At 43.5% G+C, this 23,456-nt stretch overlaps 1 protein-coding gene across 1 annotated transcript in view; it reads left to right on the top strand.

Annotated features, from left to right (window-relative positions):
- The window catches only part of LOC129823185 (ATP-sensitive inward rectifier potassium channel 12-like), a 52,880-nt gene extending 37,443 nt beyond the window's left edge, over window positions 1-15,437 (top strand). Inside the window, exon 2 of the mRNA XM_055882013.1 lies at window positions 8,436-15,437. Within this exon, the coding sequence (XP_055737988.1) occupies window positions 8,623-9,924 (1,302 nt within the window). The 5' untranslated portion in view covers window positions 8,436-8,622 and the 3' untranslated portion in view covers window positions 9,925-15,437. The remainder of the gene's footprint in view (window positions 1-8,435) is intronic.
- The last annotated feature ends 8,019 nt before the right edge of the window (window positions 15,438-23,456 follow it).

The raw sequence follows: 23,456 nt of genomic DNA, 5'->3' as shown, positions 1-23,456 counted from the left end.
CAATTAAATCCATTTTGATTCCACTTTTTAACACAATAAAATATGAATAAATCCAAAGGGGAGTGTAGACATTCTATCAGCACTGTATTATTATTATAATAAAATTATTTTGTAATCGTACTTCTTTGTACGCCCCTTTCTTTCTCTTGCACAGTTGTGTGTGTGTGTGTGTGTGTGTGTGTGTGTGTGTGTGTGTGTGTGTGTGTGTGTGTGTGTGTGTGTGTGTGTGTGTGTGTGTGTGTGTGTGTGTGTGTGTGTGTGTGTGTGTGTGTGTGTGTGTGTGAGAGAGAGAGAATGTGTTTGTTTGTGTACAGTAAATAAACCACTTTTATAACATGGCTTAACAAATACTATACTCACATCAGTCTATATTCTAGAAATCTTGGTAACACTTTACTTGACACCCAATGTCATAAGACATTATGACACGGTGCATGTCTGACATCAATGTGTGCGCAATTACAATGACAATTTAACATGGTCAATAAAAAAAGTATTATTTAACATTCACATACCTTTGACATGTAGGCTATGGTGTAATGGAATGGTGTTATGGCCCAATGTTTTGTGGTAGGTTTTGACACTCTTATGTAGATGTGATAACCAGCCATAAAATAACGCAATACATGTCACAACAGGTCTAAATATATGTGTCATGACAGTTATAGCAGGTTATGACAAGTTATGTCAGCTGTTATGACATATTATGACATGGTTATGACGGTGGCATAACGTGTTCTGATGCTGGGTGTCAAGTAAAGGGTTACTGAAATCTTACAGAACACCCGAATACTTTTAATTGTGTTTAGGGAAGACAGAATTCTGATAGTTTCCAAGTTTCCAAATTGTGTGATAATTCATCTCTAACTGTAAGCATTTTACTTGGATTGGCTATGAATGTGGTATGAGACAAATATGAGAAAGAGCCACACAACGTTCACATAGCCATGTTATTCCATCCTGTAGTCTGTGCATTCTGTTCCATGTCAGATGAGCATTCATACATACTCTACTACGAACGTTGTGAAACACTCACACACACACACACACCTGTGGTGTCCCGTCTGCATGCTGACAGCTCTGGGAGTTTGATTTCAGTATAGATCAAAGCTGGGAATTATGAGGTCCTCTCATTTCAACTCAGTACATTCAAAAGATGCAGTAAAAATAATAGTAAATTCTGTAGATCATGAAATTCACTTGACCCTATACCTTTGCTGTGAATATTCAGAAAGCAGATGACATGAACCAAACCAACAGGTAGCCTAAATGTCTGTAACTACATGTCAGTCAAACCAAACTACAGCAACGAGATCGTCTTGGCACGGACTTCATTCATTGGACTTTAAGACCCTCTTGAAATATAATAGTCATAAATACCAAGGAGATAATCATGGAAGGACACACATTTCTGTGTCTGTCTGTATTTTCGTCTCTCTGTCTGTCTTTGTCTCTGTGTTTGAACGTTTGTGTTGTTTTGAGAGTTCGGACTTCGGAGTGTGTTTGTTAGCCAGTCAGGCAGTGGGTCACATAAGTCGAGGGTGGGGGATCAGCTATAAAGGTCTGATTACAATTGGCTATGTGCTGAATCATCTCACAGTACATGTCTCTCTCTACAGTGCTCTCTGACTCACTTAGCCTGTGTCCCAAATAGCACGTATTGTGAGCAGGGCCCATAAGGCGCTCTGAAAGTGTGTGTGTGTTCCTCTGTTCAGCTCTCATTTATTTTATTCCTCTCCCACTAACTCTGTGATAATTCCATTGCAATTGGAACCAGCAGGCTTTCAATAATGACACGAAATTTAAAGTGTTTAATTAATACATGTTCAGTGTACATTATAGACAATATTCAGCCCCACTTCATCTGAAAAGCATTAAAGAGAAAAGTGACATTATGTACAAGGCCTGATCTAAACTAGTCTAACCAGCCTTGTTTCAATGGCCAGACAGACTAATATATATTCCAATGTTCAGTCATAGACTAATATACAGTATATTCCAATGGCCAGCCATAGACTAATATATGTTTTTCCCCTCTGAAGATGTTCCAACTCCTGTCCTGTCCCTCTACTGTGTAACATATAACACCGCCGTGTGTCTATTCGTGGCATTAAAACTTTCATATGATCTGCGAGTCATCTGGCAATAGTGCAGCCTATGCATATTGTGTGACTCTGCCATCTCAGATGGCTGATCAGGTTCAGATGGCAATTATCTCACGGTTTCACTGACAAAGAAGAGGCATATTAACTTTGGGTAACATTATGTGTTGCACAGGGACAGTGTAATGGACTTAAATTCTCACTCTGTAAGATGTGCGTAATGCATTACATTTCAGGGTGGGCCTCTGACAAATACTTATTTTCTCATGCAGATAGCGCTTGAGTTATATTTTATATCTGTAGAGAGCAACATTACATTATTTTAAAGCATGTTTTCAAGCTATAATACATAACTTGTTTACCAAGTCTTCTATGAAAACTAAAACATAATTTGTTTCTTATGATTCATTACAAGGGATCACACAGACATCATAACCGAAATCAAAATCAAATAAAATTGTATTTGTCACATGCGCCGAATACAACAGGTGTAGACCTTCCCGTGAAATGCTTACTTACAAGCTCTTAACCAACAATGCTGTTTTAAGAAAAATAAGAGTTAAGAAAAATATTTGCTAAATAAACTAAGGTAAAAAATAAAATAGCAACAATAAAATAACAATAACAAGACCTATATACAGGGGGTACCGGTATCGAGTCAATGTGCGGGGGTACAGGGTAGTCGAGGTAATTGAGGTAAAGTGACTATACATTGATAATAGATAATAAACAGTGAGTTGCAGCAGCGTAAAAAAAGGCGGGGGTCAATACAAAATAGTCCAAGTAGCCATTTCATTAGCTCTTCAGTAGTCTTATGGCTTGGGGGTAGCAGCTGTTAAGAAGCCTTTTGGACCTAGACTTGGCACTCTGGTACCTCTTGACGTGCGGTAGCAGAGAGAACAATCTATGACCAGGGTGGCTGGAGTCTTTGACACCGCCTGGTATAGAGGTCTTGAATGGCAGGAAGCTTGGCCACTGTGATGTACTGGGCCGTACGCATTACCCTCTGTAGCGCCTTGCGGTCTGAGATCGAGCAGTTGCCATACCAGGCGGTGATGCAATCAGTCAGTATGCTCTTGATGGTGAAGCTGTAAAACTTTTTGAGGATCTGAGGACCCATGCCAAATCTTTTCAGTCTTCTCAGGGGGAATAAGCATTCTCGTGCCCTCTTCACGACTGTCTTGGTGTGGTTGGACCATGTTAGTTTGTAGGTGTTGTGGACACCAAGGATCTTAAGCTCTCAACCTGCTCCACTACAGCCCCTTCGATGAGAATGGGGGTGTGATCGGCCCTCCTTTTCCTGTAGTCCACGATCATCTCCTTTGTCTTGATCATGTTGAGGGAGTGGTTGTTGTCCTGGCACCACACTTCCGGGTCTCTGACCTCCATATAGGTTGTCTCATCATTGTCGGTGATCAGGCCTACTTCTGTTGTGTCGTCGGCAAACTTAATGATGGTGTTGAAGTCGTGCTTGGCCACTTGGTCATGGGTGAACAGGGATAACAGGAGGGGAGTAAGCACACACCACTGAGGGGGCCCTGTGTTGAGGATCAGCGTGGCAGATGTGTTGTTGCCTACCCTTACCTATCCTTACCACCTGGGGGGCGGCCCGTCAGGAAGTCCAGGATCCAAATGCAGAGGGAGATGTTTAGTCCCCCAGGGTCCTTAGCTTAGTGATGAGCTTTGAGGGTATTATGGTGTTGAACGCTGAGCTGTAGTCAATGAACAGCATTCTCACGTAGGTGTTCATTTTGTCCAGGTGGGAAAGGTCAGTGTTGAGTGCAATATTGATTGTGTCATCTGTGGATCTGTTGGGACGATATGCAAATTGGAGTCGGTCTAGGGTTTCTGGGATGATGGTGTTGATGTGAGCCATGACCAGTCTTTCAAAGCACTTCATGGCTACAGAAATGAGTGCTACTGGTCGGTAGTCATTTAGATAGGTTACCTTGGTGGTCTTGGGCACAGGGACTATGGTGGTCTGCTTGAAACATGTAGGTATTACAGACTCGGCCAGGGACAGGTTGAAAATGTCATTGACGACACTTGACAGTTCGTCAGCGCATGCTCGCAGTACACGTCCTGGTAATCCGTCTGGCCCTGCGGCCTTGTGAATGTTGACCTGTTTAAAGGTCTTGCTCACATCGAGTATGTGATTACACAGTCGTCCGGAACAGCTGGTGCTCTCATGCATGCTTCAGTGTTGCTTGCCTCAAAGCGCGTACAGAAGTTATTTAGCTTCTCTGGTAGCCTTGTGCCACTGGGCAGCTCACGGCTGGGCTTCCCATTGTAATCTGTAATAGTTTGCAAGCCCTGACACATCCGATGAGCGTTGGAGCCGGTTTAGTAGGATTCCATCTTAGTTCTGTATTTACGTTTTGCCTGTTTGATGGTTTGTCTGAGGGCATAGCGGTATTTCTTATAAGCGTCCGTGTTAGAGTCCCGCTCCTTGAAATTGGCTGCTCTACCCATTAGCTCAGTGCAGATGTTGCCTGTAATCCATGGCTTCTGGTTGGGGTATGTGCGTATGGTCACTGTGGGGACAACGTCATCGATGCACTTATTGATGAAGCCGGTGACTGATGTGGAATACTCCTCAATGCCATCAGATGAGTCCCGGAACATATCCCAGGCTGTGCTAGCAAAATAGTCCTGTAGCTTAGTATCTGTGTCATCTAACCACTGCTGTATTAAGCGAGTCACTGGTAGTTCCTGCTTTAGTTTTTACTTGTAAGCAGGAATCAGGAGGATAGAATTATGGTCAGATTTGCCAAATGGAGGGCGAGGGAGAGATTTGTACACGTCTCTGTGTGTGGAGTAAAGCTGGTCTAGAGTTTTTTTTTCCCTCGTTGCACATTTGGTAAAACGGTTTTAAGTTTCCTTGCATTAAAGTCCCCGGCCAATAGGAGTGCCGCCTCTGGAGGGGCTTTTTCTTGTTTGCTCATGGCTTTATACAGCTCGTTGAGTGCGGTCTTAGTGCCAGCATCGGTTTGTGGTGGTAAATAGACAGCTATGAAAAATACAGATGAAAAGTCTTGGTAAATAGTGTGGTCTACAGCTTATCATGAGATAGTCAAGCTCAGGTGAGCAAAACCTAGAGAATTCCTTAATATTTGATTTCGAGCACAAGCTGTTATTAACAAATAGACACAGACCACCACCCCTTGTATTACCGGAGGCAGCTGTTCTGTCTTGCCGATGCACGTAAAAACCAGCCAACTGTATATTATTCATGTCGTCGTTCAGCCACGACTCGGTGAAACATAAGATATTACAGTTTTTAAGTCCAGTTGGTAGGATAGTCTTGAACGGAGCTCATCCAGTTTATTCTCCAATGATTGCACGTTGTCCAATAGGACGGATGGTAGAGGCGCGTTACCCACACGCCGATGAATTCTCCCATGGCACCCTGACCTGCGTCCCCTGTATCGGCGTCTTCTCTTCATGCGAATAACGGGTATTTGGGCCTGGTCGAGTATCTCAAGTAAATCCTTTGCGTTCGACTTGTTAAAGAAAAAATCTTTCTCCAGTTCGAGGTGAGTAATCGCTTTTCTGATATCCAGAAGCCCTTTTCGGTCATAAGAGACGGTGGCAGAAACATTACTCACAAAATAAGTTACAAACAACGCGAAAAAAACACACAAAATAGCACAATTGGTTAGGAGCCCGTAAAACGGCAGCCTCTTCTGGCATCATAATGCATTGTACCTGTTGGCTCTAGCCCTTTCCTGTAGTAAAATGACCTAGTGGCCTCATGGGTCAAATTTTATTAATATTTTTCAGAATTTCAGAATTAATTTAGTAAAAAAATTGCGGGTGTCGGAAAATCCTGTGTTTCTATCTTAAACAATTTTGTTTTATTTCAATCTTCTGAGATGCATATAAAGTGTAATATTAGGATACAAACTCAAAATTGAATACATTTCAACTCTATACCTGACATGCTGTCTTCTTATTTTGCCCATAACCATGTGTGTGAGGTGTACACTTTTGTTTAAAAGTAGATTTGTTTAAGACTACCAAGAAACACTCTATGTGACCCTGATTTCGCCAACTGCAGTAAAATTAAGTAAAATTATACTGAAATGTCTAATCGGCAGGTAGGTACAGAACAAGATGAGAGCAGTAACCACGGTGACAGCATCAGAGGGTTTTTCTTTGGTTATCGGAGAGATAGCGGAGTCATTTCTTGGCAGACATTTGACGAAACAGACAGACAAGCTATATTTAGACCAGTATCCATTTCTCCCTCTCCCTCCGTTCTACAATCTTAAGGGTCCCCCCTGTTTTCTGCCTCCTTCTCTACCCTTTCGTCTTCCTTGTGTCCTTCCACAGTGCCTCCCCTGTCTTCCCTGACCTCTATCCTTTTTTAATCATTTCTTCTCACCTCTTCACTCTCTCTCTCTCTCTCTGGTTTCTCTGTGTTCCATTACAGTACTTCCCTCTCACCATCACTAGCCCTCTCCATCTAATCTTCCTCAATCCGTCTCGCTGTTGGCTGGTTTCTCTGTACATGGGTTGCGTTCCAAATGACATTCTGACTGTTTTGCCACCTGGAGTGAACCAGAAATACTTAAGTTTGGGTGGCAAGACACCAAGACAGGCCAGGCCAGTTATTCCTGTTTAAAAAAAAGGATTTACAGCTATATTCTGGGAGAGGAGGAGATAGTGAAGAGGGCAGGAAGGAAAGACTGCCCTTGGATGATTTTAAGTTACCTGTGTACTGAGACCACAACAATCCACCAACATTAGGAAATTACAAACCACCTCACACCTGCGATCAAACCAGCCCCCAAAGTTAACACATCTTACTGTAGGTATACAGTATGACGCGCACCCAATCTCAGCAGACCTCAGTCTCGGTGCAGTGACTTGTTTCCATGGTGATGGCTTTTACCACTCTCTTACATTGAGCCATCCCACAATACCTCAGCAAATCAGGTTTCCTTTCGGCAACTCCTGTTTACTGGTTGGTCGCTACACTGAGCCAAACGCACCATGTGGCAATATTAGAGAGAGAGAAAGACTTGAGAGAGAAAGAGAGCGAGCGAGAGAGAGAGACTATGAGAGAGGTGCCTGTTAGTTAGGAGGTCAGTCAACAAAGATGTGGTCCATATGCCATAACCTACTTTTTGTGTCGCTAAACATTTCACTGCAATATGGTATCAGTTCTGTCTTCATGTTCAGCACCTGATGAACACCTAAGAGTCAAAACATTGTTTCATTGAAATTAGCTTCTTAGTTGCGTTGACATGAACTGTGCTGGAGATGCATTGAAATAAAATGGTCTGTACAGTACTTGTGTTGAAAAGAAACGCACTCAGAACACAGTGAGCTCTCAGAGCCTGAGCTGTGGAAAATGGGACTCAACGTGACTGGCAGCTATTATTAGAGAGACAAATTACACTGCTCAGCCACTAGACTACAGTACAGCCAGAGCCAGACCAGGGGGTGCTGATGACGGGTGGTGGTGGGAGGTTACTCCTAAATCAGGTCCATTAATGGGTCAAGATACCAATTGTTTCTTAAAGAATGTCACTTATAAATGCCTTATTAGCTTACTACAGTTACAGTACAAAGGGTCTTACTTTATCTATAATAACCCCAAATCTAAGGTTGTATCGTTCAATTCAGAAGATGAGTTCCAATTCAATTTTAGGACTATAAAAACATACATAGTGAAAATTGTTGCCAGTTCCCAATTGAATAAAAACATTGGTGATGAATTGATTGAGTTCAAATGGCATTGAACCCCCAACCCTGAAGCAAGTGAATCTGTTGTTTAGATCAGGATGCTTCCCAAATGGCACCATATTCCTTATTTAGTGCACTACTTTTGACTATAGCCCTATGGGGCCTGGTCAAAAGTAGTACACTATGAAGGGGAATAGGGTGTCATTTGGGAGACAAACCTAGTCTACTGAGGAGTTTAAAAACGACTATTATAAGTCTAAAAACCAGGATCCCAGCTGAATGGCTGCTTACAATTTTCACAAGAAAGAGTGTGAACTTGGTTTAATTAGCAACATCTGCTGCTAAGGCGCAAGGAGACCAAAGTGACGGAGTACTACACACTACACCTTTGTAGCGATAAAACACTGCTTAAAATAAAGCCAAAAGCCACTGAGTAGAAGAGTCTTTGAGGCAGAATGGGAGGGGTGTTGTTTAACATGGCCTGCGTGTAATAGCTTAGTTTTTATTGAAGTGTTGCACATAGAATACACATCAATGTTTTAGATATTTAATTTATTAATTGTTTTATCATACAAACAGTAGATAATATCAGGATCCTGTGTGTAGTACACTAACCTCTGGCTTCTCTTCACTCCTCAGGTCAGGAAGGGTGTGTCTAGGACCCATTTGGCCACTTGGACAGAGATCTGTTTTGGCATCAGGGGGGAACTGCCTATGCCCATTTCCTGTGATCCCCAGTGCTATTTCCCGCATCTCGACTACCACTCTGACTGTTGAGTTGGAGCAGCGACACTCTGGTGCTCCACTGGCTGAGCCTGACTTGGTCATGAGTGTGGTCGGGGCGCACCGCTACAGCATTGTGTCCTCGGAGGAAGAAGGTCTGCGTCTCGGTGCCATGCCTTCCGTCACAATGGGCAACGGCTTCGGTAACGGCAAGATCCACACGACGCGCCGCAAGTGCCGCAGCCGCTTCGTGAACAAGAACGGCCAGTGCAATGTGCACTTCTCGCACATGGACGAGAAGTCGCAGCGCTACATGTCGGACATCTTCACCACGTGCGTGGACATCCGCTGGCGCTGGATGTTCCTGATGTTCACACTGGTGTTCGTGGTGTCCTGGCTGGCATTCGGCCTGGCCTTCTGGGTCATCGCTTTGCTTCACGGAGATATGGACAACCCGGGTGGTGGAGATGATAACTTCACCCCCTGCGTCCTGCAGGTCAACAGCTTTGTGGCCGCCTTCCTGTTCTCCGTGGAGACACAGACCACCATTGGTTATGGCTTCCGCTGCGTGACGGAGGAGTGCCCCTCAGCCGTTTTCATGGTGGTCTTCCAATCCATTTTCGGCTGCATCATCGACTCCTTCATGATCGGTGCCATCTTAGCCAAGATGGCGCGGCCTAAGAAGCGTGCAGAGACGCTACTGTTCAGCAACAATGCAGTGATCGCCATGCGGGATGGGAAGCTGAGCCTTATGTGGAGGGTGGGTAACCTGAGGAAGAGCCACATGGTGGAGGCCCATGTCCGGGCCCAGCTCATCAAGCCCCGCATCACAGAGGAGGGTGAGTACATCCCCCTGGACCAGATCGACATCAACGTAGGGTATGACACGGGCATTGACCGCATCTTCCTGGTCTCTCCGCTCACCATTGTGCATGAGATCGATGAGGAGAGCCCCCTGTTTGGCATCAGCAAGCAGGACCTGGAGTTGTCCGACTTTGAGATAGTGGTGATACTTGAAGGGATGGTGGAAGCCACAGCCATGACAGCGCAAGCTCGCAGCTCCTACCTGTCCTCAGAGATTCTGTGGGGTCACCGCTTCGAGCCTGTCGTCTTCGAGGAGAAGAGCCAGTACAAAGTGGATTACGCTCACTTCCACAAAACCTTTGAGGTGCCATCCACCCCCCAGTGCAGTGCCAAGGACATGGCGGAGATGGAGGATGAGAACAAGGATCCTACGCCTACTGCCAACACTTTCTGCTATGAGAATGAGCTGGCTTTCAACAGCCAGGACGAGGAAGAGGATGAGGAGGGGGAGGAGGATGGGGACAGGGTGCCAGAGCTGGAGAGACTGCAGGCCACCGTCAGCCTAGACCAGAGGTCATATCGTAGAGAATCAGAGATATGACCTTTGACATTTGACCTTTCAAAATAGTTTTCTTGTAACTCAGTTCTAGCGGGTTGTTTTCCAAGTGAATACATGCAGAGCAATGCAAGTGCCAAATGAAACCCATGACTTATGTGTTCGCATCACGCTACAGCCATGAGGAAGGAGGAAATCACTCTGAAACAGCCATGCTTGCTCATAGCATGGAATAACAGGAACAGTCATAAAAAAGACCCCTCTCTCTTTAAGAAAACTTTAAATCTTTTGGTCATGAGATGGTTTGAGGTAGGAGCTTTATATAATGCAATATTCATTGTCTATTAGGAAATAATATCTTAGCTCTAAAAAAATATATATTGATTTCTTAGTTGAGTGTGTGAAGTATTTTCAACAGATCAAGAGGGGATTTTGGGGGATTCTTACAACTGCCCTGTATTGTAGTTTACAGAGTCAAAGAGGCAGAGTGTGCTGGAAATAGAAACACTGGATACTTACTGCTGTTTAGTTAAACATTTTATATATGCACACCTGTAGTTTTAAAGGTGCTTTCCATAAACATTGCCTGCTGCTAATTAGCTATTTGAAATAAATATGAAATATAAACTTCAAATTGGAAGAATACAGTGATAAAATGCATAAATGCATACGTTTGCGTTGTGTATTTTGCATTTCTATACAATTTGAATCCCTTAGAAAGTGAACAATTGATAGCATGAAAGTAGATTTTGTTATATTACTGGGAATCTGTATAGAAAACAATTAGTGGGCACAATTTACTATCAAGTGAACAAAACACTTTGTTTTGCTGTCTAAATCACTCTCTAGCAATTGCACCCCACCACTTTATTTGTTTTGAACAGGGAATCTGATTGATTTAGACAGCTCCAGTTATTGCACACAGCTGAACGGCAGACCAGGCATTGATAAAGCACAGTTACAGGTTAGCTCGTACCGAAATCTAGCACAAATAGAACAAAGCACTGCATTAAGGGGCTACACTCGGCTACACTTGAAAATCAAACAAATTAACCCATTAGCCACCGCACAAAAGCAAAAGATTGGCTAACAAAAGAGCGGTAGCCTTAGCTGTATATTAGGCTACATTTCAGCTGATAATACTAAAATGGGAGTTGGCTGGGTGACTGAGGTTAAAGACCAGATAATATAGAACTGTAGAATTGACCTACTGACAGACAGTCTTACCAAAAACCTTAAAACAGAGGAAATAAGTGAAAAGTGGGAATAAAGTATGGTACGGTACTAAAAATGGGTATATAATTTGCACTGTTACATCTCCTTCCAGTCATCACATTGGCTGAGGAGACATCAATCAAGACATGGGTCATGTTCATTAGGCACCAAAAGGGAATAAAAACAGATTAAAACAGGAACCGCAAATTTTTGTTTACTATTGCATATGTTTTGAAACGTTGTGTGCCCTAATGAACATGGCCATGAGGTTGCTTAAAGAGGAGATACCATTGGACATCCCTAAACAGACCCAAAGGAGGAAATAGTGAGAAATAGAATAATGGAGAGAGACAAAAGAGGATTACATTAGCGACCTGTTCTCCCACAAGGGCTCTTTGCAGACAGGCAGCACTTGGAGAAATGAACATGTCTAATTACAGTACGGGGGGAATATGTAACATAATTTAATAAATTAAATGTGTTGTAGAAATAGATTATTGCCTGCAAAACTTGTCACCGCGAATTAGAAAAACTCTGGGTAGGAAATAGTGCCAAATGGTACCTATTCCCTACATAGTGCACCACTTTTGACCAGAACCCATAGTACTTATTCCCTACATAGTGCACTGCTTTTGACCAGAGCCCTATAGGTGTGTAGGGAATAGGATGCCATTTGTGATGCAATCCTTGTTCTTTCTGCTTTTCATATCTGAACTATGCACCTTAGATACAGTTTTTTAAAAAGAAGAGTGAAAATTAATAACAACATGAAAACAATACTATAGAGTCAAGACAGGTCATTAATTTAGGTTCAACACAACAGTAAGTGTACACCTGACAGATTTGGACATATGTCAGTAATATGGTAGTAGATCAGACCCTCTCTTAGGTTAGGTTACTACTGTTTAACTTACACCAATTTCTGCTACTCCAGTTTTGAACGGGAATCAAGAAGTGTATGGTGGTAGGGACTAGTACTACAGTGGTTTATGTTCAATTAAAACTGGGTTGTACAGTCCTGCTATCCAGAATACGGCTTGTCTATCAAGGTCCATTCAGATGAGCATTATTCTCAAGGTGAAGCTTGCTGTTGGCTTTTGTGGCCGTGTATCAGAACCTCTCATGTTGTATCCGATCCAATCAACTGACTCTTATTATTCAAACCCTTGGCGATAGACAGAAGATAGGCCCAAAATAGACCTCCTGATGCTTCTTTTCTTTCAACACTTTCAAGCAACACAAAACTTTGGCTTCAAGCCCTAACTACCCGTCGGGACTCTTCTTCCCAAATGAAACCTAAACCAAAGTTGTGTACTGGACTGTGTAGTCAGAGCCAGATAAAGCTGGTTTTAGTGCATGAGCTTGAGCAATACTCGTCCATGTACTGTATGTGTCAAGTTGCGATATCCAAAATGGCACTCTATTCCCTATATAGTCTACTATGGTGCTCTTGCTCTGGTAGAGCAAAGTAAAATAGAGTACTACAGTACATAGAGAATAAGGTGCCATTAAGGGCGCACCCTCAGTCCTCCCTACAAACCCAACAGAGCCCCAGGATACTGTATGGAGGATCCACAGCCCGGTCAAACAGGTTACTGTTTTCTAGTATATTTTTGTAGAGTACCAGAATTCCTTGTCCCTCCTACTGCATAAAATAACTCACTATATAGCCCTGTATGACCTATAATAGTTTTTGTGGCAATCTTTCATAGAGTAGACATTAGGGACATAGAAATGTCTTGTATAGAATGGCCATCACCTTTTGAAAAGCAATGTTGGATGGATGCCAGTCAGATGGCTAATGAACTTGGAGGAGTAGTGGTTTGACGAAATATTAAAGTAATTGATGATTTTTTTGTTTTGTTTCAGAACTTTGTGTAATTCACACACTATCTGATCTGTTAAATTGTGCGGCTATGTCGTTTTGTTCATAATAATTAATGTGGAATGGAGAGAACAGTATCAATACATTGTAATTCTAAACTAGCTCTCACAGTCTCACGTCAGAATTAGACGTTCATCCATGTCTCTCAAACGTCCAATTTCTAAGTTCTTCGAAACGTCAAATTGTGGACTTAGGCAGTAACTCCACATTTTGTGGAGTTAAAAACTTAAAAACAACTTTCTTTCACTGAATTTGAACATGCAACCTTTGACAGCAGATGCCTATGCTTACCCACCATCCCTGTCTACAATGTCTAAGCAAAACCAAAACCTACTTGAAGGTAACAGCGCTCCCTGTTGCACCTAGTGGCCAGTTTCCACGTCATATCAGATATTGATATATGTCGACTCCTGACTGGTGTCACGGGTGAACTACAGCATCACATTATTTAGCTTTCTGGGAAGGTTAACACATGGCAAGGAAGATTAGTTGCGTGCAAATGGCACGATATTTCTTTAATCATGCACAACTTTGGGCCCTGGTCAAAAGTAGTGCACTTTGAAGGGAAACATTTAAGTCATTTAACATTTAAGTCATTTAGCAGACGCTCTTATCCAGAGCGACTTACAAATTGGTGCATTCACCTAATGACATCCAGTGGAACAGCCACTTTACAATAGTGCATCTAAATCTTTTAAGGGGGGGGGGGGGCAGAAGGATTGCTTTATCCTATCCTAGGTATTCCTTGAAGAGGTGGGGTTTCAGGTGTCTCCGGAAGGTGGTGATTGACTCCGCTGTCCTGGCGTCGTGAGGGAGTTTGTTCCACCATTGGGGTGCCAGAGCAGCGAACAGTTTTGACTGGGCTGAGCGGGAACTGTACTTCCTCAGTGGTAGGGAGGCGAGCAGGCCAGAGGTGGATGAACGCAGTGCCCTTGTTTGGGTGTAGGGCCTGATCAGAGCCTGAAGGTACTGAGGTGCCGTTCCCCTCACAGCTCCGTAGGCAAGCACCATGGTCTTGTAGCGGATGCGAGCTTCAACTGGAAGCCAGTGGAGAGAGCGGAGGAGCGGGGTGACGTGAGAGAACTTGGGAAGGTTGAACACCAGACGGGCTGCGGCGTTCTGGATGAGTTGTAGGGGTTTGATGGCACAGGCAGGGAGCCCAGCCAACAGCGAGTTGCAGTAATCCAGACGGGAGATGACAAGTGCCTGGATTAGGACCTGCGCCGCTTCCTGTGTGAGGCAGGGTCGTACTCTGCGGATGTTGTAGAGCATGAACCTACAGGAACGGGCCACCGCCTTGATGTTAGTTGAGAACGACAGGGTGTTGTCCAGGATCACGCCAAGGTTCTTAGCGCTCTGGGAGGAGGACACAATGGAGTTGTCAACCGTGATGGCGAGATCATGGAACGGGCAGTCCTTCCCCGGGAGGAAGAGCAGCTCCGTCTTGCCGAGGTTCAGCTTGAGGTGGTGATCCGTCATCCACACTGATATGTCTGCCAGACATGCAGAGATGCGATTCGCCACCTGGTCATCAGAAACGTGCTGCTACTACTGTACAAGGTGTCATCTCTGTAATAATGATGGCAATGGGCGATCATAGAGATGCAAAAAATCATCAACATCTGCTTTATCTACGGTATCATAGGGTAGTGGATGACCATTGATATTTAATGAGCCGAATTAACACTTTTGATACCCAATTCCCTATATAGTGCACTACCTATGCCCTGGTCAAAAGTATTTCACTATGTAAGGAATAGGGTGCCATTTGTGACTTAGACTTAATTATCCATGACTCTTAGTAATACTCCCATATGGGTCCGTAGATAGGGCAGTCTGTCTATGTGCAGTGGAATCTTACTTGCTCACTATTTTCATAAATCAACACTATTCTATTTTTATATCCATCTTGGTGAGCTGTTTTTTCTTCTTAATATCTCTGAATATGCTTGGAGGATGAGGAAAGGGGTTGAGTTAGGTTGATACTTGAGCACAAACTGAAACTGAAAACCTGGGGATGAGGAGAAGGAATTGGGGGGGGAAGATACAAACTGAAACTGCGTTCAAACTGAGCTTTTAGCACGTCATAACTACTGATCTATAATCTCTAAATCTAGATTTAAAATACCAATAACATAAGCCATCAGATGATACCAACCAGAAAGTTGTGGAGATATAAGAGATGTCCGAGCTGCTCACTAAGTCTCTGATTAAAACTAATTGCTATTTATCTTCAGAAAGGAGAAGGGATTCGGTAACTGACTCGACTGGATGGACTGGTTGAGCTTTGACCTCTATCGGACGTCTTCCACTCTCTGAACGAGCCCGAGATGCTGAATTACACTGACTGGGTTGTATTGATATATTTTTCTCCTACCTTTTGGTTTATTTCAATGAACAATAAACGATGAAAACTTTAATAAATCATCAAAAAAATATATATAATTACAAGATGTAACTGCGTTTTAACTGTGTCTCTTTTCTCATTGACATAATGATTTGTGATGTGACTGAAGAGAAAGAAGTGTGGGAGTTAAGAGGAGAGAAGAGAGGGAAGAGAAGAGGAGTGAGAGAGAGAGAGAGAAGGATGGAGAGAGAAGAGAAAAGGGAGCGGGAGAGAGAAAAGAGAGAGACAGGTGTGATTTATGATTGGCAATTTGGGGTACGGAGTCAGAGACTCCTACTCACACACAACACACACACTTTCAAGTGGAGAGGATCCACAGTTACAGTATAGATTGATGTGTAAGTCCTTATAAGGTCCCTGATCCTACAGGACTAATCGACTTTGAGTAATAAATGGAAAGTGTAATCTGCTATGGGATAGTGTGTGTGTGTGTGTGTGTGTGTGTGTGTGTGTGTGTGTGTGTGTGTGTGTGTGTGTGTGTGTGTGTGTGTGTGTGTGTGTGTGTGTGTGTGTGTGTGTGTGTGTGTGTGTATAGCCAACAAATTAAACATTTCTTATTTTTCAAAAGGCTATGTATCAGGGTTATGTATTGACGCCTGAAAATATGGGGTAAAAAAATGCCAAAGCTGGGCCAACAAAGAAATAACACAGCGGTCACATCCCAAATGGAACCCTACTCCCTACATAGTACATACATTTGAACAGACCCTTATTGGCATTGGGCACATGTCAATTCAACATCTATTCCACATTGGTTCAACGTCATTTCATTCATTCAACCAGTGTATGTCCAGTGGGCAGTTACCAGCTGCCAGTATAACCACCTCTCCATAAAGCTCTGTGGATTGACCATTGACTGTGTGTGTGTGTGTGTGCGTGCGTGCGTGCGTGCGTGTTTGCGTGCGTGCGTGCGTGCGTGCGTGCATGCGTGCGCGCATACAGAGACACAGCAGTTGAAATACAGTACCAGTCAAAAGTTATTGAAATGTTCTGGATTGACTGTCTTAAAGTAATGATGGACTATTGTTTATCTTTGCTTATTTGAGCTGTTCTTGCCATAATATGGACTTGGTCTTTTACCAAATAGGGCTATCTTCTGTATACCATCCCTACCTTGTCACAACACAACTGATTGGCTCAAACGCATTAAGAAGGAAAGAAATTCCACAAATTAACAAGGCATACCTGTCAATTGAAATGCATTCCAGGTGACTACCTCATGAAACTGGTTGAGAGAATGCGAAGAGTGTGCAAAATTGTCATCAAGGCAAAGGATGGCTACTTTGAAGAATCTCAAATATAAAATATATTTTGAATTGTTGAACACTCTTTTGGTTACCACATGATTCCATATGTGCTATTTCATAGTTTTGATGTGTTCACTATTATTCTACAATGTAGAAAATCATTTTTAAAAATAAGGAAAAACCCTTGAATGAGTAGGTGTGTCCAAACTTTTGACTGGTACTGTATGTGGTCCATTTTTGTGTGTGTGGCCAGGATTCAATCCGATCTCAGTTATTGGAATTGCGATCTCCGCAAAAGCGGGAACATTGCCTTTAAAAGCTGAAATTCCTATAATCTGCGATGGGATTGAATCCTGGCCTGTGTCTATGTGTGCGTGTGTGTGTGCGTGTGTAAACATGTTACATGTGTATGTTAAATCCAAGCATGTACAGAAGGATCAATGGGAATATTCTTCTCTCAAAAAAACAACATCTTCAGACCAATCAGATTAGATTAGTGATGATGATGTAATGTCACCTCCATAGTTCCCATGACAGCCAGAGTGCAGCAGTGCCATGGGTCAGCGTGAAGCCTAATCTGGTGCCTAAACCTGCTGGTGTATCCTGCCGATTAATCCCTGACAAGATCACAGGTCAATGGGTCGTGTGCCCTTGCTTCCCAAATGGCACCCTATTCCCTTTATAGTGACTACTTTTGAACGTAAGAGCCTAGGCACTATTTAGGAAATAGGGTGAAATTTGGGAGTCAACCCAGGCCTCCTACCTAGGCATTCTACATAAGAGTTAATTTGTCAGTCGCGCACCAGGCAGCACTGTGTAATCCGGGTAAAGGACGGACACCATGTCTGTGTCCCAAATGTCCCCCTATTCACTTTATAGTCCACTACTTTTGATCAAGGCAAAAGTAGTGCCATACACAGTGCCTTCATAAACTATTCATACCCTTTGACTTATTCAATATTTTTGCTGTGTTACTTTTTTTTTTACCCATCTACACAATTTCTAAAAACGTGTTATCACTTTTTGTCATTATGGGGCAGAATTTTTTGCAAATTTATTGAAGATGTAATACAGAAATATTTAATTTACATAAGTATTCACACCCGAGTCAATATTTGTAGAAGCACTTTTGGCAGAGATTACAGGTCGTCTTGGGTATGTCTGCATCAGTTTTGCACATCTGGATTTGACGATTTTCTACCATTCTTCCTCACAGATTTTCTCAAGGTCTGTTAAATTAGATGGGATGCGGCGGTGAACAGCAATCTTCAAGTCATTCCACAGATTTCCAATGGGATTCAAGTCTGGGCTTTGGCTGGGCCACTCAAGGACTTTCACATTCTTGTTCTGAAGCCATTCCAGCATTGCTTTGGCTGTATGCTTGGGGTCAACGTCCTGTTGGATCGTAAATCTTTACCCCAGTCGAAGGTCATTTGCACTCATCAAGGATTAAAAAAAAAAATTGTACTTTTTTCACCCTAATTTCGTGATATCCAAATGGTAGTTACAGTCTTGTTCCATCGCTGCAACTCCCGTACGAACTCGGGAGAGGCAAAGGTCGAGAGCCATGCATCCTCCGAAACACGACCCTGCCAAGCCGCACTGCTTCTTGACACACTTCTCGCTTAACCCAGAAGCCAACCACACCAACCTGTCCAAGGAAACACCACCCAACTGGCGACCATGTGGCGTGCATGTGCCCGGCCCGCTACAGGAGTCACTAGACCGCGATGGGACAAGGATATCCCGGCCGGCCAAACCCTCCCCTAACCCGGGCGATGCTGGGCCAATTGTCTCCCGGTCGCGGCCGGCTGTGACACAATCCGGGATCGAACCCGTATCTGTATTGACGCCTCTAGCACTGTGATGCAGTGCCTTAGACAGCTAGGGAGGCCCTTTTACTCATCAAGGATTTGCCTGTATTTGGCTCCATTTTATTGTTCCCTCTATCCCTACTAGTCTCCCAGTCCCTGCCGCTGAAAAGCATCCCCATAACATGATGCTGTCACTGCAGTGCTTCATGGTAGGGATGGTGTTTAGACAGGTGATGAGCTGTGCCTAGTTTTCTCCAGACATAGCACGCCAAAGCATTCCATTTTTGTCTCATCAGACCACAGAATCTTTTGTCTTATGATATCAGAGTCTTTCACATGCCTTTTGGCAAACTCCAAGCGTGCTATCTCAAGAGTGGCTTCTGTCCGGCCACTCTCACATAAAGCCCAGATTGGTAAAGTGCTGTTGAGACTTCTGTTCCTTTGGCAGGTTCTCCCATCTCAGCCAAGGAACTCAGTAGTTCCGTCAGTGGTCATTGGGTTCTTGGTCACCTCCCTGATCAAGAACCTTCTTGACCGGTTGCTCAGTTTTGTCGAACGGCCAGCTCTAGGCAGAGTCTTGGCAGTTCCATATTTTTTCTATTTTCAAATGGAGACCACTGTGCTCTTGGAAACTTTCAACACTCTAGAAATTGTTTTATACCCTTCCCCAGAAACAGTAGATGCCTAATCACATTTCCATCTACTGTAGGAGATCTATCTACAGACAGTTCCTTGGACTTCATGGTATAGTTTCTGCTCTGACATGCACTGCCAACTGTGGGACCTTAAATAGACAAACAGGTGTGTTTCTTTCTAATCATGTCCAAACAATTGAATTGGTCACAGGTGGATTCCAATCAAGTTATACCGACGTCTCAAAGATGATCAAAGGAAATTGGATGCACCCAAGCTCAATTTGGAGCGTCATAGCAAAGGGGAATGAATACTTATGTGAATGAGATATTTCTGTATTTCATTTTCAATAAACTTGCTAACATTTTGAAAAACATGTTTTCACTTTACGATCATTGGTTATTGTGTGTAGATAGGTGAGAGAGAAAAAATCCATTGAATACATTTTGAATTCAGGCTGTTACACAACAAAATGTGGAATAAGTCATTAGGCCCTAATTTATGGATTTCACATGACTGGGAATACAGATATGCATCTGTTTGTCACAGATACCTTAAAGAAAAGGTAGGGGCGTGGATCAGAAAACCAGTGTCTGGCGTCTGGTGTGACCACCTCATGCAGCGCGACATATCTCCTTCGCATAGAATTTATCAGGCTGTTGATTGTGGCCTGTGGAATGTTGTCCCATTCCTATTCGATGACTGTGTGAAGTTTCTGGATATTGGCGTAAACTGGAACACGCAGTCGTACATGTTGATCCAGAGCATCCGAAACATGCTCAGTGGGTGACATGTCTGGTGAGTGTGCAGGCCATGGAAGAACTGTGACATTTTCAGCTACCAGGAATTGTGTACAGATCCTTGTGACATGGGGCCGTGCCTTATCATGCTGAAACATGAGGTAATGGCGGTGGATGAATGGCACGACAATGGGCCTCAAAATCCTGTCATGGTATCTCTGTCATTGATATTGCCAAAATGCAAATTGCCATCGATAAAAAAATGACGTTGGAGACGGCTTATGGTAGAGAAATGAACATTCCGTTGTGTGGCAACAGCTCTGGTGGAGATTCCTGCAGCCAGCATGCCAATTGCATGCTCACTCAAAACTTGAGGCATCTGTGGCATTGTGTTGTGTAACCAAACTGCACATTTTAGAGTGGCCTTTTATTGTCCCCAGCACAAGGTGCACCTGTGCAAAGATAATGCTTTTTAATCAGCTTCTTGATATGCCACACCTGTTAGGTGGATGGATTATCTTGACAAAGGAGAAATGCTCACTAACAGGGATGTAAACAGATTTGTGCATAACATTTGAGAGAAATAAACTTTTTGTGCATATGGAACATTTCTAGGATCTTTTATTTCACCTCATGATATGGGACCAACACTTCACATGTTGCGTTTATATTTTTGTTCAGTGTACATACTGAGGCATAGATGCAGACATACGTACACGCGCACACACACACACACACACACACGCACACACACACACACACACTTTGAAGAGGTTCAGTGACGGTGTCTGGTATCCCACTTTGGCAGAGCCTTTTCATCTCTCATCCAGATCTGCCAGGGTCACCTTCCCCTCAATCACATGCACGCGTGCACACACACACACACAGACTAAAAACCACTTCACACACACACACACACACACACACACACACACACACACACGCACACGCACACGCACACGCACACGCACACACACACACACACACACACACACACACACACACACACACACACACACACACACACACACACACACACACACACACACACAAACACACAAACACACACACACACACACACACACTAAACAGCTCTCTACACAAGAGGTTTGCTCGGCATTTACTGCCAGGGGAAATCAGCTCTCAGACTCACTAAGATGCTTTCACTCCCCTAGTTTGTACAAGATCAAAAAGACAAAACTGAATAATTACATCGCATTGTGTGAATGTGTGCAGAAGTGTGTTTTCAACCACATGTTTGTGTTTAAGTGTATACATACCCTTACGAAGTGACAACATCCAGTGTATATGTGTGTGTGCCTGTTTCTATGAGTGAGTGTCTGTTTTTGCCTCTGTGTGTGTGCATAGCTGTCTGTTTGCCCTGTGTCTATGCGTGTTTCTATGTGCCTGTGTCTATAAGTGTGTGCCTGAGTGTGTGTGGGCATGTGTCTGCCTGTGTGAGTGTTTGTGTATAGCTGTGGGTTTACCTGTGATGCAGAGCAGGCTGTCTGAATTGGAAGGTCACATCACTGCTATTGGTGGGTGAATAAGAGTTCATTAACACCACATCAGACATGTGGCTATCCACTTGGTCATCCAATCACTGCCACAATAAAACGTGTATTTTAGAGAGGGCTTGACACACACACACACACACACACATGGATGCAAGCACGCGCACACACACAAATACATACACACATATGCGCAGACAGACAGACACACTGACTCAGGGCCAGATTCAATCCGGACCGTGGAAGATCTGGTTATAATGTGATAAAAATGTTACATTTCCGATTAAGCCGAAATATGCAGTGTTTACCATGAATCTTCCGTGGTCCGGATTTAATCTAGGCCTCAGACACACACACAGAGAGAGACAAACAGACACACTAATATACTCTCTCTTATCAATTGTGAGCAGTAATTGTTTATCTATACAACAGCGTTTGAAAAAATACAAAATGTGTAGAGGGTGAGAGTAAAGGCAGTTGGATATTTTCGGTTCCCAGACGCCTACCTCCCTTGGGGTCAGAGATCAAAGGACCAGAGGAGGTCAACGTTGCCTGCTGTAGAGAGAAGCTACGTCCCAAATGGCACAATATTCCCTACTTGGCCCATAGGGCTCTAGTCAAAAGTAGTGCACTATGTAGAGAATAATGTGCCATTTGGGACACAGCCAGAGAGTGGGTCGGTCGTTTGTTAGAACACTCCGTCTTTAATTGCTGTACTTCTGTTCTGTACCGGTTCTCCTTGCCTGCGGCTCAGTATGGGAGGAGAGAAGAACGAGGCGAGGGAGGGATGGAGGGGAGGGGCATGTCGCCACGCTAAAAGCCTTCCCTTTCCTCTCTCATTCCCTTTGGAGAAGTGACGTTTCTTTGGTGAGGAGGAGTCACCTTTTCTTCTTCTCCTTCTCCTCTTTCTCTCTTTCTCTCACTCCCTCTCTCCCTCTCGGCCCCCCCTCTTCTGACCACACTGTAAGGGCTGTGATTACTGAACCACTCAATTGGGTTCCTAAAAGTGGACATGCTAACCTCCAAAAACATTTCTGTGAGGTTGCACAAAGGTACCAGTAGCTTAGCTGTGGGTGAATGTATGCATCTGCAGGAATGAGATGATAGATGGTTGGCTTACTGTATGGTGTTAATATCATCACATGTGCTTTCTCTCTCTCTCTGTTGCTCTCTCTCTCTCTTTCCTCTCTCTCTCTCTCTTACACACACACACACACACACGCATACACACACACACCGAGGATTTTCACATGCCCATCAGCTAAACTACACTGATAATTGCTTGAGTCCAACTTGCTACTGAAGAAAAACAAGACAAGCTACAGTGAATACAATCTCTCCCACACACAAACACGCCATCCCACACACACACTTGCTCGCACACACACACGCGCCATAATGAAATCCCAGACACCATACACACTCCTACAGGGTAGTGGGAGGAGAACGAGAGATTCAGATTGACTCCACTCAGTGCCGGGTTCCCATGGCGACAGGTGACATAACGACTAACAGAAAACAACCAAACATAATGACAAACAGCAAAAGAGAACCACTTGAACACTGTGTGTGTCTCAAACAGCACCCTATTCCCAATTTTGTGCATTACTTTTGACCAGGACTCATAGGACTCTGGTCAAAAGTAATGCACTATATTGGGTTTGTGTGTTTATTAGAACACAATGGAAAATCTGTGTGTGTGTGTGACTATTACAGTGCCTTGCAAAAGTATTCATCCCCCTTGGCATTTTTCCTATTTTGTTGCATTGCAACCTGTCATTTAAATGGATTTTAATTTGGATTTGATGTCTGGACATACACAAAATAGTCCAAAATAGTCCAAATTGGTGAAGTGAAATGTAAAACATTTCACTGCTATGAAGCCCCTAAATAAGATCTGGTGCAAACAATTACCTTCATAAGTTACATAATTAGTTAAATAAAGTCCACCTGTGCACAATCTAAGTGTCACATGATCTCAGTATATATACACCTGTTCTGAAAGGCCCCAGAGACTGCAACACCACTAAGCAAGGGGCACCACCTAGCAAGCGGCACCATGTAGACCAAGGAGCTCTCCAAACATGTCAGGGACAAAGTTGTCGAGAAGAACAGATCAGAG

This window comes from Salvelinus fontinalis, chromosome 2, assembly GCF_029448725.1.
Source record: "Salvelinus fontinalis isolate EN_2023a chromosome 2, ASM2944872v1, whole genome shotgun sequence".
Lineage (NCBI taxonomy): Eukaryota > Metazoa > Chordata > Actinopteri > Salmoniformes > Salmonidae > Salvelinus > Salvelinus fontinalis.
The sequence above is the reverse complement of the archived record's forward strand: the minus strand, read 5'-3'. Positions and strand labels throughout refer to the sequence as shown.